Source organism: Cynocephalus volans, chromosome 3 (genome assembly GCF_027409185.1).
Source record: "Cynocephalus volans isolate mCynVol1 chromosome 3, mCynVol1.pri, whole genome shotgun sequence".
NCBI classification, from domain to species: Eukaryota; Metazoa; Chordata; class Mammalia; order Dermoptera; family Cynocephalidae; genus Cynocephalus; species Cynocephalus volans.
In genome coordinates, this window is record NC_084462.1 from 175,647,460 (window position 1) to 175,660,373 (window position 12,914).

Here is a 12,914-nt window from a genome sequence, read left to right on the forward strand (position 1 = left end):
ATATAGTCACCTACTAAGTTACTACTGAGCAGTTTCCCCCAAGTAAATAAATAAATAAGTATATTATTATGATGATCCAATGATTACAACCAACCATCAGCCTTCACACAAACCACATCTTTCCCAATTCTTGGACTGGCAACAACTCTATGCAGCACATCTTTCTGCCATTTAATTTTATTACCTTTAAGAGTCATCTTACAACATACATCTGTAGTTCAACAATTTATGTAGGAAATTTCACAAATACAGAGCATTCTTCTCTGAGTCTCTAAGACATGTGTCATAGAAATAATAAAGTATAACACCCATTTACAAAGCGTCAACAGTAAATTACAAAATAAAGTCATTCTGAACTGTAAAAAGCTAACAAAATCTAAAGAATCTTCAGGTACCCTTTGGTCAGTTCAATTTGTGACATTATTTTAAGTCCTCAATAATGTTATCAATTTATTACCTGGACAGTTGCTTTTGGTGCAAAAAGAATGCAAAAGTCATCACTTTCAATGGGCACACCTGTCACTGTATCACTCATCAAGTGGTGAGTGAATGAGGCATAAGTGGGGCCGGGCTCCTGGGACACATTCCCACTCTCATCTGGAAACAGGAATAGGTCTGAACAACATGGCTCCTGAATTTGAGATTTGTCATCCAAAACACCTAGATGAAAAGAAAAGATTACATTTTGGGACACTTTAAAACATCACAACAATAACATTTATTAAGTATTTTAACCACGTGACAGATACATGTTATGTTGAGTGCTTTCACCTGATATCTCATTTCTTACAATAACCCTATGAATCCAAGGCTTCAAGAGAGCTCAAGTAACTTGTCCAAAAACACTTCAGCAAGAGGCAGAAATATATCAAAGATCACAAATTAAAAAAAAAAACTAATGATAAATTTGAGGTTCTGTAAGAAAATAGTAAATGATAGTGTCATATAGTAAAGACAGTTCCTTCTCAGTTATTTGATATTAGAGCAGCTCAGGAATTCAGCAGTGGGTACTTAGTGTTGACTGGAGTTTTGCTTTAGCTGGGATTTCATCTTGACAATTCTGACCTGCGGGTAGAGCTCTGGAAGAAATGTCTTGGGCAATAAGTACTGCAAGTGTAGGGGAAATTGGTTACATCTAGCAGATCCTCACCTAAAACTATAAGAAATCTCTGGAAAGAGAAAAGGGAAGAGGAAAACAGTTACCACACAAGTTTTGGGCAGGGGCGGGGGGCAGTGATTCCAAGCAATGCACAGAAGACTACTTCTCGGGGCACAGGATACCCAAACTGGACACCTGCTCTCAGGTAGCTCTCTCAATACGAAGGTCACAAAAGATGTTATGAGCACCAAAATCTGTACATGAACATACATTTTTATACATTTATATTACATATACCATCACTAATTCTTTCTCCATTCATTCATTCAAACCAAACATTGTGATGGGGCTGAGAACACTAGGATAAAATAGTGACATTTTAGTTTCAAGAGGCCCAAAGACTAGATTTTAAATTCTTCTATGGCAGCACCTCAGACTTACTCATCCTTTTAAGTGCCCAGTGCCTAGTACAGAATCTTGTGTATTGAAGCCACTCAGTACATACACATTAAATATTCTTTCCCATGTAATTAAGATAGGTGCTAATATTTATTACAAATAATGTAGTATACAGGAAGCTAGAAGTCCCAGTTTGCTTCTTTAGTTCTAATTTATCCTAAATTAGAATAAAAGTAACATTTCATGCTAAACTTTTATACCACCATGAAATAATTATTTATATTTTAAAATTAAGATTTCATAATTTATACAAACAGCTATGTCCATCTAACTAGAAAAAAATATTTTTGGAATAGATGCTCCAAAATATTCAGATGCTTCCATTTGGCTTTCAAGAATCTCTAATCACTGGGTCCCCGTCTCTGCTTATCCAACTTTACTGTCTAAGTCTTTTCAATAAGAAGGGAACTTTTGTTTCAGTAATAGCCTGAATATCACTGCTAGGTAAGGTTCATGCATGCCTTTGTCTGTGATCTGCTGATTTTAGTGACCTTGCCAAGAGTACCTTCTTCCTCCTCTCTACATACCTAAATCCTATCCACTTTTTAAAAGCCAACTCATCTCAGCTTCACTAAAGTCTAATGAAACTATTCCAATCCTTTTCAGAGCATAGTAGAGTACACAACACATTCTGAAGTGTTTTCATATAAGCGGGGCCTTCGATAGCTCAGTTGGTAGACCGAGGACTGTAGTGAAGTGTTTTCATATATCATGTATCAATTCTTCTAAGTACTAGCATCAGTCTAGTGCCAATTTGTTTTACTAGGCTATAAGCCACAGAAAACATAAACATTGTCTTCTACTTACTCTGTATTCCCCACATCACCCTGGCCAGTGTTATTTATCTACTAGACACTCAATAAATACAAGCTGACTGATAAATATACAACAAAATTCAGATGTGTCCTTCTTTAATAAGTTACCTATTGAAGAATTTATGAGAACACAAATAATGTAAACCTCAACTACAACATCAGTGCTCCCAGAGAAAAGGTCCTGCTCCTACCATTAGCCTGTGGTTTTAAGGGTGAAGTGGTTTGTTGCATGTCGATCTCCTCCATCGCATCACTCATCAGATCTCGTAAAATCTGTTGATCTGCTTCAGGAAGTGCTGGACCTCGTGAAGATGACTGACCACTGGAATCTACCTATAGCCAAAAAGCTTAATTAAAAATAACTGAATATGCTCTGAAAAAGCAAACTGCTTCCACTTATTTTATCCTAGAAATACACTAGATTTTACAAAAATACCAGGAACAGGAACATACTCATTTTTCTGTATTCTTCCCAGCAGCTGTTAAAATCATTTTAAGTTTTTAGTACTATTATCACCCTAATAACTACTGGCAAATAGAAATAAATGTGTCATCACCCCAAAGCCAGCACAGTGAACTGGGATCCTGAAGAGGCAATACATTAGGAGGAAGGAAAGGTTAAAAAACCATAGTAAAGCTGGGGAAGCGGGGATGGCAAAATATGTTTGATCTGCTCAAATACGATGACTGCAACGACTTTCACCCCCTTGAGACAAAGCCACTGTAGGTCAAAGCTTCATTTCTCGGACACCTAAGGAGAGCAGGAGACATACACGGGAGAAATCTACTAACTGATGATTCACAAAGTTCGACTGCAGCACTGATACTAAGCCATTTTGGTTAGTGAACTGTGGATTCACTAAATCTAGACCATGCTTTTTAAATGTGAGCATGACTCTAAAATGGAAAGATCCAGTTGCAAGGGATAATTTAAAATAACTTTTAATAAACTGGAGAATGTTTTTAAAAACAAAATGAAGAGTAGAGAGATGCAGTGTCATAAATCACTTTATTATCAGTGGGAATACAGCAGGAGCAAGGAGTCACAAACAGAAGTGTAACACAAATGAAATGTAAGATACTCCTGAACAAAAGATAATGCAATGCCAGACTGTTATTAACATACATAATCTCAGAGGACTGAGAATTCTAGCCATGAATAACAATGAAAAATAAAAAATGCTAAACAAACTGGACATTGTTCAATCTGGACATAACAGAGGTCAGAAAGGTGACACTTGTGGCATAACAAAGGTTTGACTGGGAACCAAAATATCTGGGTTTGTTGCTGTTTCTACTACTAATTAATGCAAATCACCTAAATTCCCTAGGTCTTGACTTACTCATCTGTAAAACAGAGATAATAATCTTTAACCTCTCTATCTCACTGGGTTATCATGAAGGGAAAAGAAAATCACATATGAGGAGTCTTCAAAAAGCTCATGGAGGGGCTGGCTGGTTAGCTCAGTTGGTTATAGTTCAGTGTTAGAACACAAAGGTCTAAGGGTTCAGATCTCCATACCAGCCAGCCACCAAAAAAAGTTCATGGAAAATATGTACTATGAAAAAACTGCATTGATTTAAAAAAAATTTTGCACAAAAATAAACATGTACTAACTTGTTATAACATGTCTGAACAGGATCTAGTTTGAGGCACTAAGAAGGAGAAGATATCAGTTTGAAAAGAGCCCTTATCGGGGCTGACAGGTGAGCTCAGTTGCTTAGAGCACAGTGTTATAACACCACGGTCAAGGGTTCAGAACCCCAAACCACCCAGCCGCCAAAAAAAGACATGAATTCTGTTAAAACTGAAGCAAGAACAAACATCAATTTTATGGTGAAGCTTGGGTGAAAGAATGGTGAAACCACTGATGCTTTATGAAAAGTTTAGGGGGACAATATCCTGAGGAAATCAGCAGTTTACAAATAGAGAACTCATGTTAAGAAGGGATGAGACAATGTTGAAGACAGAGCCCACAGTGGCAGACCATCCACATCAATTTGTGAAGAAAATATTAATCTTGTTTGTGCCCTAATTAAAGAGTACCAACCATTAACAGAAGAAATAATAGCCAACACCATAGAAATCTCAATTGGTTCAGCTTATGTAATTCTGACTGAAAAATTACAGTTCAGCAACTTTATGCTCAAGGGTGCCAAAATTGTGCACAGATCAGCTGCAAACAAGAGCAGAGACTTCAGTGGAAATTTTAAACAAGTTGGATCAAGATTCTGAAGCATTTCCCTTCAAAGAACTGTAACAAGAGATGAAACATGTCTTTACCAGTATGATCCTGAAGACAAAGCACAATCAAAGCCATGGCTACCAAACGTGGAAGTGGTCCAGTCAAAGCAAAAGTGGACTGGTCGAGAGCAAAGGTCATAGCAACAATTTTGGGGAATGCTCAAGGCATTTTGCTTATTGACTCTCCAGAGGGCCAAAGAATAATAAAATCTGCTTATTATGAGAGTGTTTTGAGAATGTTAGCAAAAGCTTTAGGAGAAAAATGCCTGAGAAAGCATTTTCCCCACCACAATGATGCTTCTGCTCATTCCTCTCCTCAATCAAGGACAGTTTTGCAAGAGTTTCAATGGGAAATCATTAGACACCTATCTTACAGTCTTGATTTGGCTCCTTCTGACTTCTTTTTGTTTCATAATCTTAAAACATCTTTAAAGGGCACCCATTTTTCTTCAGTTAATAAATGTAAAAAAGACTGCACTGATATGGTTAAACTCCCAGGACCCTCATTTCTTTAGGAATGGACTATATGGCTGATATCACTTACAAAAAGTATCTCAAACTTGATGGAGCTTATGTTAAGAAATAAACTTTGTATGTTTTATTTTTATCTTTTAATTCTGTTTTTCCATGAACTTTTTGAAGTCCCCTCATATGAGAAAGTACACCGAAAACTGGGAAGTATAAGAGGTAACAAATAAGGAAGATATTATTCTACAAATAAGCCTTCTGATAATAATACTAACATCTGCCATCTACCTTCTCATAGCATTTTTACATACAACTTGCATATAACAAGCACTTACATAATAAATGTTTTTTTTCTTCCCTAAGGACAGATGAAAATAACTTAAGTCTGGAAAAAGTATTGTGTTCATTGAGAAGAGTCATGCTCTGAAACAAAGAATATCAGATAGTAGAATGGTTTTTCAAAAAGGCCTAAGGAATCACCTTTCCAGATCCCATTATTCTGAAGATAAAGAACAGATAGATGACTTCAAAGTTTCTTTTCTGCCTTATGACTGTCATGAAGACCTCAATGATGTAAACACGTCACTCATATGTCAGGGATTGGGAAAATGACATTGCTGACTGTACCTGTGGCTTTCTCTGAGGGGCTCCAGGCTTCATTTCCGTCTTGGTAGGTGCATGTAAGTCACCGTAGCTTGCAATGTACTGAATGAGATTCATTAATGCAGCACAAGAGTCTGAGCACGTTCTGATATGGACAATATCACTGGAACAGTGTAACTCAAAGCGGGGCTCAGTCTAGGACAGGACACAGGGGAAAAAAGGATAAAAATGTTTTCCAAAGAAGAGACAAAATTTATTTTGCATAGATTAATATTAAATAAAATATATGGTAATTTGTCTTGCACCAGGAAAAAAATACTTATAATAACTCAATCTTAATTTTAAAATATTTTATCTTTTTTGAACAAAATTAGGTAAATGGAAAAAATTTTTATGGTAAACTCAATTTTTTCTCTCAAAAAAACAGGACTTAAAAGAAAAATTTCCATTTATTTTAATAACTTACTTGCTCTCCATCAGAATCAGACTTCACTGCAGTTATAGTTAATTCCAAAAGCCCCATATCCATCACACGAACATAATCTAAAATTTTTTAAAGTAATTAATACAATGTCTGAGTACAGCTTTCAAAAAATGTTTATCCAGCCAGTACCTAATAAAACTAGCATTTATTTAAAATTCACTGCAGATAGTGTTACAAATATTTATAACGAAATGGAAATATACTTTTATCCTACAAAAATCCTAAAGTTCAATTTATTTTAGTTAGAAACAAAATTTGTCTTACATTAAATAAATATTAGAAGTATATATAACTTGATGTACTTAACTAACATCATAAGAACATTACAACTTCAAACTGAAAAACCAACATCTGAAAAACATGATCATGATATACTTAAATATTCTTTAATCTTTAAGGATCCTTACAAGATCCTTAGTTCACTTGGTATTACCTCAAAGTTAAAATGCTTTAATATTCACACAAAAAATAAAGCAGCATTCATCTATTTCAGATTTCATTTTTTTAACTCTTACCTCTATTCAGATTTATAGTGACAGTATTACATTTGTCAGACAGATGTAAAGCAGCTTCATCCAAGATTATTCTGAGGAAAATAAGATAAAACCAATATATGAAGAACTAAGCTTTAAATACATACCACATGATCACTATATGCTTAATCTCATCATTCTTTCCAATATAAACATTATCAAAATCATATGCAGTTTCTAACTTGTAATTGTCATCTCACATTTCTTTTTAAACTCACTGTTTGAGTGTTAGGAATATTTAAATGGGGTATAAAATTAGATTAAATCATCTAATCAAATTAATTCTAAATTTCTGGCATTTTTTTTTAAATAGACGCCCAAATTCACAATTATGAAGTATATCGGGTATTATGGGAAGTTTACCATATGTTCTAAAAAGCAAACTAAGAATTGCAATTAATTTTTTTCACCAAAAAAGAAATGCAATAATGAAAAGAGTAGATGGGACAAGTCACCTAAGAAAGAAAAATTGAGTAATTGGATAAAAGGATATGACTATTAGTAAAAGAATGTTAATTTTAACAAAAGATTGACTTTAATAAAATGGTTTAGGTAAACATCAATTATTAAGTTTTAAACAAATATATTTAATATACAATGAAGTTTACACAGGTACCTGAGAGTAGAAGAAGATTTATCCAACGCCACAATACTAGAAACACTGAATGTTTCAACAGTAAGAAGAGATCGGATTGGCAAATAAAGGGGCCTAATACCGAAAAGAAACAACAGAACATCAACTTGATGCACCAACAGAAACTCTCTTAGAAAAGCATTTTGAACCTTAACTCTACTAAGTTATATATATATTTTTAAAACTTAGTATATATTTTAAATAATAAAACTTGGTTTTGTTCCATTTGTGAACTTACCTATAGTCAAGTGCACAGCTCCAAAGATGAACATGAAAAGTTGTAAATGAAGTTGGAGGATTATATCCCAAAACAGGTTCATCAGCAATATTCAAGAAGTATAAAATCTATAATCACAAAAATATAAAATGCCCTGCTTTAGAAGAAAAAAAAGTTTTGATATAATATCCTTAATACCAATGTGAAACAAAATATCTCACAGAAAAAGAAATCATTTAATTGGAAAATCATAATCCTAAGAGAAAAAAATCACTATTTGAAAGGAATTTGTTTCAGAAAGTACTTGTACAAAAAAGGGGGTAACTATGGAAGGTGATGGATTTGTTAACTTGTATGACTACAGTAATCATTTCATGAATATATTTATCAAAACATCACATTGTGCACCTTAAATATACTATACAACAAAAATAAATTTGAAAAAAATTACTTGCTAAATTAGAATTTGAAATGAGGAGGCCCATCCAACAATTCAAGTGCTATAGAAGCCTTAGAAAATTATGTTATGAAATTAATAACAAAATACGCATAATATAATTTCACACTATTTTACTTGGAACAATTCTTGAAAAAATACATTTAACTAAAGAGTGCTTAAAACTATCAGTATGGTTTCCTATATAACCCATTGTGGTGGGTGGGGGGGATCTGGTTTTCTATATGACTCACTGTTGGAGAAAGTTCTTTTTCTATAATTTATACCTAGTTCAGTCTGGAAACCAGTCCCTTTCACCAACGTCTGTTCTCTCATATTTCTAATCTAAGCAAATAAGGAGCTTATGCTAAATCTCTCCCTTATAACCAGCTACTGTTTATACTAACCATCTCTCTACTCCCACTAGATAGACAAGACAGATAGATAGACATCTCCATGTATCCTAAATGTTTTCATGAGAAAAGCACTTTAAAAACATTCAAGTTTTAAAATAATTTGTTATTTTCCCAGCACAATGAAAAAGTTTGTCTTTCCAAGAAACATGAGAAAAAAATCACAGCGCAATAGTTTTCATTCTCCCATAAAGAAAAGTTAACTTCTTATTCAAAGTTAGCTCTGAAAAACAACCAACTATATTTTGTTAGCATAAAGTTATTTAACTGGAAATTAATTACAGAAATACTGATAAAATGCTTTAAACCAGTGTCATATTATTGGCCTAGGGAATAATAGGGAAATCATGACAATTAAGGAACTTCTGGCTATAAAAGCATTAAACACACCATTTATTGCTCCCCTATGCCAGACACTCTACAGGTACTGGGACACAGAGTTTCTTCCCTTTCTTTAATGACATAAAAGACAACTCTGCCATTGAGAGGTTTTAGGGATCATAAGATAAAAATCAAGTACATTCTGAGGTGATAATAATGTTCTATTTCTTAACCTAAGAGGTTAAGACACAGTAGTGGTCAGTTCATGATAAATCACTGAGCTGAGCATTTATGACTTGTAAACTTTTCAGTATGTGTCTTATATGTCAACATAAAATTTAAAATAGATACCTACATAACCGCTCTCTTACCTGCTCATGCCAGCTAAGCCCAGAAGGTAGCATTCTGTGCTGAAGAGTGGCTCCTTTCAGTCCTACGGCAATGAGAAATTCCTATACAGAGCAGTAATACAAAGAACTACAGTTACCACCTATATAATCCTGTAACTCAAAAGTTTTTCCAACAAAATATATTTGTTGCACTTGATGCAATCATTTGTAGCTAGTAATCATATCAATAGCAAGTATTTAATGGTTTGAAAGTACAAAACACAAACCTTTGTATTGGACTCTGATTGATCAGACAATATTTTAACCGCAACAGAGAGCATATTCAAACTGTCTCCTCCAACACCATCTGAAGAAGTTCTGCTGAGGCCATCTTCTTCAGAGGAATAAATAGTAGGTTCCAACCAATGTGGGCGGGTTGAACTAGGTAGTCGTGTTTCTGTAGGAAGAATCACTCCATCTACTATGCCTAGATCCAAAATGAGGTGACAATATTAACAAAATGATTACTTGAAATTAGTGCACAGACCTCTATAATTCAAATCAAAAATCCATGTACTTCCATTGAATATATATAATCCTGGAGGCATGATGACCAAGAACCAGCTTGGCATTAATAATCCATTTCTCTCTGCTAATGTTAGAATGACTGACAGTGTACAATTTAAAAACAAACAAACAAAAAAACCCTAAGATTCTGAAATGCTAGAAAAATTAAATTTAAATGGGAAAAATCTCATAAAAATTAAGAATGTGCAGGTATCTCATGTCTATTCACAAGGTGACTCAGGCAACTGCTCAAAAAATGATAAGCTCTCTATCTGTAACCAAAAGGAAATATTCCTGAAGCAAGACTAAAGAACATGAAGTCCCATCAACTGATGAATGGATAAGATGCAGTATATCCATACAATGAGTTATTATTTAGAAATAAAAAGGAATGAAGTACTTATAAAACATGTACGAACCTTGAAAACATGTCCAATGAAAAGAGCCAGTCATTGTAGGATTCAATTTATATGAAACTTCCAGAATATGCAAATCCACACAGACAGAAAGTAAATAAGTGGTTGCTTAGAGCTAGGGGAGATAGGAGGGCTGGAGGGTTATAGCTAAAGTATATGAAGTATCTCAGGGTGATAAAAATGTTCTAAAATTAAAATTGACTCTGGTGATGGTTGCACAACTCTGAAATACTAAAAACCCTTGAAATGCACACTTTAAATGAATGAATTGTATGGCATATGAATTATATCTCAATAAAGCTATTATAAAATGAATATAAAGTTGACTTCTAATTTACAATAAGTATTACTTTGACAGTAGAATCAGAACCCCCCAGAGAAAATAATTTCTAATACCAAAGTTCTGTTCTCAATAGATTTTCTTTAGTAAACAAGAAATTTAAACATATCTAAACAGAAGTGAACAAACATTTGTCCTACCTTTGTGATATAGACTGAAACTGCTAGAATGAAGGCAAATGTAGTGCTTGTCATCAAAACCTTCATATTTTGTCACACAAAATAATGAACCATTACTGAACTCTAACCAGAATTCACCATGTTTGTTTTCCAGCGGATCTCCATCATCTTGCTAATAAAAAGATCAGAAAAACATAAAAGTCATTATTTAAATGCAGAAAAGTAAGAGTCTCCCTTGGCATGCAACTTAATTCAGCTCAGGAAAATCTCCTACATCGCAGCAAGGCAGTCTAATTCTTGAACCATTCAATATGGTGGTAAAAAGTAATAAATAATTTAAAATAAATAAATAAATAAATAAGTTTATGCATCTGCAAAAAAAAATAATAATAATTTAAGTGCCATGTAGGAACACTTCTGCCAAATTAATCTTTGTACTGCATTCTTCTTTATAACAGCCAAAGTACTAACTTCCACCCTTAGGAGCAGAATTAACAACTGTTTTCCAAAGGCAGGGCCATACAAAGTTTGATCTGCAATAAAAGCTAAGTTCCCATAGTTGCTGTCATCATGGTGTGCCTCAGAACACTGGTCTCTATCGGTTACTGAAACAACCTCAAACTACTTCAATCACTGGATGTATACTTAAAATAAGACATATTTGGAAAATAAGATTTATGTAAAATAAGATACATTTGGAAAAAACACTTTGGATTTGTAAACATTACCTTTACATCTGTGAACACTGCCATTAACCCATGGTTAATATTCAAAAGAACTGAGAGAAAACTCTGCGAATTCTTGTTCTGAGAGTCTGGTTTTTTTTTCCTACGGGAACGATAGTTTGGATCAACGGTAGAAAAATACTGCAAAGTCTCCTCCTCAGATCCACTTTCCTCATCTATGAGAAATAAACATACAATTACATGATTCTGATAGCTTACAAAATAAAATAGCAACTTAAAAATTATCAAAAAAATTATACTCTTATAACCTGCTTATTTTTATAAAGAATATGGCATGACAATAAAAATGTACTTTGTTTTTTTCTTTAGCCCTGAACTTCAATGTGTACATTATCACTCTAAAGAAAACATATTTAAGTGATAATGATATTCTCAATATACAGGTATAATTGGGAAAATACTCTTATAAATTACAAAACAAACAAAAAAAAACTATAAAATACAGTCACAGGGCTGGCCAGTTAGCACAGTTGCTTAGAGCATGATCTTGTAACACCAAGGTTAAGGGTTTGGTTCCCTGTACCAGCCAACCAAAAATAAATAAACAAATAAAATAAAATATAGTCACAAATGGGAAACATAGTCAAAGAAACATTTTTGAATCCATAAGTGAAAAGATTACTACTTTGTTAATTGATAAAGTAGGCATTTTAATTCAGAATAAATTTAAAATATATTACCATAGTGAACTGTAGATTTAAATGGACTAAAACTATCTTTGCTGAAGGTATTAATCAGTTGACTGGCTACTGAAAGCCCAATACCATAGGAAATATTTTCAAATGTCTCCACTGGTGAAGGAGCTGTTGGCTCCCACAGTAGCAAGTCATTAAAGATCCTATAAAAACAAAAGTTAAAAAATAAATATGTTAACTTGTAGTTCAACTTAAGACAAACTAAAGAATATCCCTTCAAGAGACCACATGAGCAAAAATCTTTTTTAATGATGAAATGGAAATTAGATCCTAAAAAAGAGTTTAAAAAAACAACAATTATGTGCTTTTGGTGGAAAAGTAACTAATATGGCTATAATGCACGGCAATGAGAAAGGAATCTGCATAATTAGATACCGAATTAGATACTTGCCTAGTTTTGCCTGTGTTTTATGCAATTTACAAACTCATATTACATATCTAAATATACTTTAAAGATGGAAGCTAATTAAAAATAATAACCCACAAAGAAAAAAAGGGAAGACTGTTCACATATACAAGTGTGAGAGCACTTCGTAAACCAGAACTGATAATTCATCTCTTGAGCCTCTCATCAATCCTGGGGCAGCCAGAGGAGAATAAATACTCTCACTTTATACTTGAAGAAACTGCCTCAAAAAGGTTAAGTGACCTGCCCAAGGTCACATAGCTACTTAGGGAAAGAGATGGGATGAGAGTCCAGATTATGTCCAGCTCCCAATTCAGTTTCTTCTCTAAATACAGGGCTTTCTCTCTCTTCAACAGAAAGCATAGCTTCCCTGGGAAGATTCCATGAGATAAAGAATGCACATGGAGCAGGAAATAAGGAGAGGATGACCCTTCTAACTAGCTAGAATAGCCCCATCAGTACTAGTGACCAATGGAGTGACAGGTGTCACAGCTAGGCTACCACTGCAGCCTACTTTCTCAAAGATATATCTGTCACTACTCAGATGCCCTTCTGCCCTAGCCTCCCCT

The 12,914-nt window shown here is 34.0% G+C and overlaps 1 protein-coding gene across 2 annotated transcripts in view; it reads right to left on the bottom strand.

Annotated features, from left to right (window-relative positions):
• The window catches only part of ATG2B (autophagy related 2B), a 66,439-nt gene that overhangs the window by 21,128 nt on the left and 32,397 nt on the right, over positions 1-12,914 (bottom strand). For both annotated transcript variants that reach the window (XM_063089122.1, XM_063089121.1), the window contains 12 exons: positions 11,925-12,082; positions 11,227-11,399; positions 10,520-10,670; positions 9,344-9,543; positions 9,099-9,179; positions 7,579-7,685; positions 7,323-7,415; positions 6,689-6,759; positions 6,156-6,232; positions 5,714-5,884; positions 2,565-2,706; positions 458-660 (listed from right to left, as the gene is read on the bottom strand). In XM_063089122.1, coding sequence (XP_062945192.1) covers positions 458-660; positions 2,565-2,706; positions 5,714-5,884; positions 6,156-6,232; positions 6,689-6,759; positions 7,323-7,415; positions 7,579-7,685; positions 9,099-9,179; positions 9,344-9,543; positions 10,520-10,670; positions 11,227-11,399; positions 11,925-12,082 — 1,627 coding nt within the window. The remainder of the gene's footprint in view (positions 1-457; positions 661-2,564; positions 2,707-5,713; positions 5,885-6,155; positions 6,233-6,688; positions 6,760-7,322; positions 7,416-7,578; positions 7,686-9,098; positions 9,180-9,343; positions 9,544-10,519; positions 10,671-11,226; positions 11,400-11,924; positions 12,083-12,914) is intronic.